The 6,000-nt window shown below is 37.1% G+C and overlaps 1 protein-coding gene across 1 annotated transcript in view; it reads left to right on the forward strand.

Moving 5' to 3' along the window:
* Window positions 1-6,000, forward strand: part of IL23R (interleukin 23 receptor) — a 76,308-nt gene that overhangs the window by 42,399 nt on the left and 27,909 nt on the right. The window contains exon 7 of the mRNA XM_004369035.2: window positions 1,325-1,481. Within this exon, the coding sequence (XP_004369092.1) occupies window positions 1,325-1,481 (157 nt within the window). The remainder of the gene's footprint in view (window positions 1-1,324; window positions 1,482-6,000) is intronic.

Here is a 6,000-nt window from a genome sequence, read left to right on the forward strand (position 1 = left end):
TCCCATTGGAGAATACCAACTCCCTTACAAGAAAAGCTAATATGAAGTTGAGTGCATTTAAAAGTCAAACCTTTGGCACAATAAATAAAAACTCTCCTGGATGCCAGGAGACCCCAAATGCAGACTAGTCATATCTACAAAACAGAAAATTCTGAGCACTCTGGGCAGAGATGTGACTTACAGAGACTCTGAATGATATCTTTCAGGGAATATGACATTTCTAAAACTTACACAAATATTTACATGAATTTTATATCTTCAATGCATTGCATGTGTTAAAGATTTATGTTAAGATTGGCTTTTAAAGGAAGAATCCCTGAGTGAGGTTGATACGTTGTTTGTTTGTTTTTAAATCTTGGTAGTTTGCTGTATAAATTCATTTCTAGACGTATTTTATATTTTCCTTTCAGTCTTGCTTCCCTTTTTGCAGTAAATCACTTGCTACAACTTACTGAAGGGGCTGTGCAGATGTCTTAGTTTCTGTTTCTCAACTAAACCAGCTAGCTTGGGGTTGTTTTGCATTATGTTTTATAGCAGGTTATATAGCACATCGCCCCAGAAAAATCAATCATAGCTTTTTTCCTCACCCATTTTCTTGCTTCTTTTCTGTTGGAGTCTCACAGTTCGACATCCTTAAATGTTTTGTTCTGTTTTCCTCTTTCTCACACACGCATCTGTGTTAGGCCTTGTAGTATCAACATAAATCTAGAATACTGGGGACATGGTGGTTAAGAGCTCGGCTGCTAACCTGAAGGTCAGCGGTTCAAATCCACCAGCTGCTCTTTGGAAATCTTATGGGGCAGTTCTACTCTGTCCTATAGGGTAACTATGACTCGACAGCAACAGGTTTGTTTTTTTTTTTGGTTTTTGGTTAACAGCTTAGCTTGTGAATAATTTTTTCCAAAAGTAATCATTAGCAGGTGAAATTATTTCATTACAGAGGCAGAAATATTGATCTAAAGATCCACTGCAGAGAGAGAGACGGTGATTCAAACACTTGCTATTAGGTCCCTTGCCCCCACTCCATTAAAATCAGCTTTTCAAAAATTAAGGGTATATTATATTTTGGGCTTCTCTTGAGACTTAAAAACGTGACAGCATTATCAAATACCAACAATACATACTTCGCTTTTCATGTTTATTAATGTGAATTTGATTTTTTTGTGGTAGTATTTTGTACAAAGTGTCTATTCCCTGTTGTTCTCCCAAGGTCTAGAAGAGTGCTTGGAACGTAGAGGGTACTCCATAGATTTCTGCTAAGTGGAATATTATTAATTCTAGAAGCACACTGCATCATTTTGTTATTATTATTCATCCACTTTAGGTTAAAGAATTTGACACCAATTTCACATATATGCAGCGATCGGAATTCCACTTGGAGCCAAACACTGAGTATGTATTTCAAGTGAGATGTCAAGAAACAGGTAAAAGGTACTGGCAGTTGTGGAGTTCGCCCTTTTTCCATACGACACCCAAAACAGGTGAGTGCATTTCTTTATTTTATTTTCTTAGGCTTTTCTTTTGTCGTCTGTCTCTCTTCTAAGTATTTTTTCTCCACAATGTCTAGCAACACTGACAAAGCTATTTTAGGGCAGGTGGTAATAATTAAATAGTCATTTCGTTTTGATTTTGTTAAGACTGGGTACAATTTAAGTAACGGTCCTCACTTTCCTGGGCATTAAAGCCGCTTGGGGTGATTGCTTGAGATGCATGTTCCCATCCCTGCTCCTAGATGGTCTGATTCCACAGGCCAGAAGGGTGGGGTGCTCAAGTGTCAGCGTTTTTTACAAACCTCCTGGGTGATTCTGAGGTGTATGTAATCCAAGACCTCGCTTTGCAAAATATTATTCTAATGAGGAAAAATTCATGCAAGAGTTACATTAAATCCTTTAGGCCATGCTGGTAAAATATATTCTCCTAAATGAGCCACAAACCAAATAATATCAATAAACATTGATTACCTACTCTATGCAAATCGATCAGAAGGAGTTAAAACCCTTAAACATGGGATTAATTCTCTCCTCAGCGTCAGAATCTAGCTGCTCTATTGTTTATCCTTAGATATTTTCCTGTCCCTAATATTATTAGTTTAAATTTGTATGTATTCACACATGTAATTGAATAAATTCAGAGCCAAATAGACTTCAATACTCCATAATGAATTGCCATAATATTCCATAATAGCCTCATTTCTCCCTCCTCTGGGTAGTTTATACACTAGATTAAAAAATTTATCTTCAGGACTAAAGGATTTAATTTTAATCACAGTATTCTTGATACCATCACTATTATAACATAACATCTTGGAATTGTGTCTTAAGTTTTTCAAACCACTTTGACATACATTTTAGTTATTGATGCCTGCCTAATAAGTAGAGGGAATGAAGAGGCAGGCTAGAGGCAAAGCGTTTTTGGCGCCCCCTAATGCCCAAATCTCAGAAATACATTATTAAGATATTCACAATACCATGTATCAGTTCTCTTTTTTAACAGGATTTTTAAGCAATCTTGCCTTATGTTGATATTGCAACAAAATCTGAGGACTTATATGGTATTTTATAATAGTCAGAATTTAGTTGATAACCAATTATTTTTTAATAAAATCTAGACTTGTAAAGCAAGATTATTCTAATTGATAACTAACATTTACTCACTATTCACAAAGTATTACTAAGTATAAACTTGTTTGATCTTCATATCAGCTGTATTTGGTTGTATAATTAGCACCATTTACAAATGAAGAAACTGAGGCATGACTTCCTAAATAGCACAATGCTAGTGGGTTGTTGTTGTTAGTAGGCACCAGCGAGTCGGTTCCAACTGCTAGTGACCTTACGTACAATAGAACGAACACTGCCTGGTCCTGCACCATCCTCACAGTCGTTGTTATGTTTAAGCCCACTGTTGTAGCCACTGTGTCAGTCCATCTCATTGAGGGTCTTCCTCTTTTTTGCTGACCCTCTATTTACCAAGCATGATAACGTTCGAAGTACGTGAGATACAGTCTTGCCATCTTTGCTTCTAAGGAGCGTTCTGGTTGTACTTCTTCCAAGACAGATTTGATCATTCTTTTGACAGTCCGTGGTATATTCAATATTCTTCGCCAACCCCATAATTCAAAGGCGTCGGTTCTTCTTCTGTCTTATTCATTGTCCAGCTTTCACATGCATATGAGGCGACTGAAAATACCGTGGCTTGGATCAGGCGTACCTTAGTCCTCAAAGTGACGTCTCTGCTTTTTAACACTTCAAAGAGGTCTTTTGGGCAGATTTGCCCAGTGCAATGCGTCTTTTGATTTCTTGACTGCTGTTTCCATGGGTATTGATTGTGAATCTAAGTAAAATGAAATCCTCGACAACTTCAGTCTTTTCTCCGTTTGTCATGATGTTGCTTATTGGTCCGGTTGTGAGGATTTTTGTTTTCTTGATGTTGAGGTGTAACCCATACTGAAGGCTGTGGCCTCTGATCTTCATCAGTAAGTGCTTCAAGTCCTCTACACTTTCAGCAAGGAAGGTTGTATCGTCTGCATAACGCAAATTGTTAATGTATCTTCCCCCAATCCCGATGCCCCGTTCTTCTTCACATAGTCCAGCTTCCCGGATTATTATTACTAGTGGGTCCCGTAAACCAAACCCGTTGCCTTGAGTCGATTCCAACTCATAGCGACCCTACAGGACAGAGTAGAACTGTCCCATAGAGTTTCCAAGGAGTGCTTGGTGGATTCGAACTGCCGACCTTTTGGTTAACAGCTGTAGCACTTGACCACTATGCCCAAGGGTTTCCTACTAGTGGGTAGTAGTAGTACCTAAATTAGGACACAATTTTTCTTACTCAAATTACTGTGCATTTTCCCCCACCAACGCTACAGCAATCTCACTGATTTTTTTTTTTAATTACATCAAAGTAGAGGAATAGCTTAATAAAGTGTTCAACAAATTAAATATAGGACCACAAATCTCATCTTTAAAGATAGAAGTCTTAAACCTCAGCTATAAGGGAATAGGAACACCACAGCTACCCTACAACAAGTCTAAATTTAAAGTCTTTGTTGGTTTCCCAAGGGAGGGGAAAATTAATTTAAGGGGAAAAAATACTCGTTAAAATAAAATATCCCTGAAAAGTTACATCTATTCAAATCAGCATGTTGCCTAAGAAAGAACCATAAACTCTTCTCTTGGTGCAAATTCTTTTGTAAGACACATTAAATGAGAAAATGAGAAACACTGAAAGTGTGTTAGAGAAAGGTGTTGTTATTGTTAGATGCCCTCAAGTTGATTCTGACTCATAGTGTCCCTATACGACAGAGTAGAACTGCCCCAGAGGGTTTGCTAGGCTGTAATCTCTATGGAAGCACATTTCCAGGTCTTTTCTCCTGAGGAGCCACTGGTGGGTTCAAACCACTGACCTTTCACTTAACCCTTGTGTCACCAGGGCTTCTGTTAGAGAAAGTGCTAGTATTAAATCTTCCTAAAAATTACCTTTTTTTCCCCTGTTTTTAAAAGCAATGAAAGTTTATTGTATAATTCTAAAACCTATAAATAACTGCTATTTACGTTTTAACAAATTTAATACAAGTTTTATTCTATGCACTTTTTTTCAGTTTATGAATGTGCTGTAATTTAATAGTTTCTTTATTTAAACTATTTCGAGGTTGTTTCCATTTTTTTCATTATAAATAAACTTCTTCGAACAGCTTTGTGTATAAACTCTCCTTATTTTCTTTAGACCCAAAGAAGAATTTTTGGATCAAGGGTTAAGTACATTTTCAGATGCTTAATATCATGTAGCCAAATTGCTTTATAGTAAATCTATAATTTCAATTGTTTTTTTAAAAAGCATCCATGAAAAGACAGTTATTCATTTAGTCATTCATCAAATATTTATCTAGCCTCTACCAAGTGCCAGGCCTTGCTAGGTGTTTGCAGAATCTCAGTGAGCAAAGGAGGCAAAGGTCGCGGCCTTCCAGAAGCTTAATTCCAGAGAAGACAGGCAATAAAAAAAAAGCATCATAAATAAGTAAATTACACAGCATGATAACTAAAGATACAAGTAAAAGCAGTAAGAGTCAAGCCTCACAATTGAAGTTTGCATTGCTTCATAATTGAAAACATAAAAAGATACAAAATCTGTAACATTTTAATCAACTTGTTTGGTAATGAGGCTTTTTGGCCAGCCAAACTTTCCCAGTAATAAAAGATTTTTTTATAAAGAAGCACAACCCAGACAATAATGCTCCCTGCGTGCAGGAAATTCATCCTTTATTTTTTTAAATGTTTATGTGTGCATCACTGAATTGATTCATCTCAAAATGAAGTGGATTCAGAATTATGTCCCTCAAACTGCAGGGCAAACCATGAAGTAGGTATGGCTTGTCCTTCCGGCCCCCAGCACTCTTCTGTGTTGCTTTCCCTTTGGATAGTGCCTTCCTTGACCTTTAAAACCCTGGTCTCAAAAGGAAACCAAACAAATTCATTCATAGTAAGGGTTAAATGACTTATAAGCCTTACTTCCTTTTTCTTCCTTAGAGTGTTTACACTTGAATAGAAAACAAAGCCTTACCCTAAAAAGGAAAAAAAAAATCAGTCTCTCAGAATATAATGTTAGGCTTTAACAAACACACATGGGAAGTTTCTTTGGGGTAGGAAACTCATTTTATTCTATCCTGGTATAATAGCAAGAGACCAATTATATAACTAAGCCCAGGGTCATTTCAGGATAATATATAATATTGTGGTGATTGTTGTTGTTGGGTGCCATTGAGTCAATTTTGACTCATAGTGACCCCGTGTTACAGAGTAGAACTGCTCCATACGGATGTTTTAGGCTGTAATCTTTCCAGGAGCAGCTTGCCAGGCCTTTCTCCTGCAGAGACACTAGTTGGGTTCAAACTACCAACCTTTCAGTTAGCAGCTGAGCACTTACCTATTGTGCCAATAGGGCTCCTTATAAGTAATATTAAACCAAAACCAAACCCGTTGCCATCGAGTTGATTCCGACTCA

This window comes from Trichechus manatus, unplaced genomic scaffold (assembly GCF_000243295.1).
Source record: "Trichechus manatus latirostris isolate Lorelei unplaced genomic scaffold, TriManLat1.0 scaffold00003, whole genome shotgun sequence".
Taxonomy (NCBI): domain Eukaryota; kingdom Metazoa; phylum Chordata; class Mammalia; order Sirenia; family Trichechidae; genus Trichechus; species Trichechus manatus.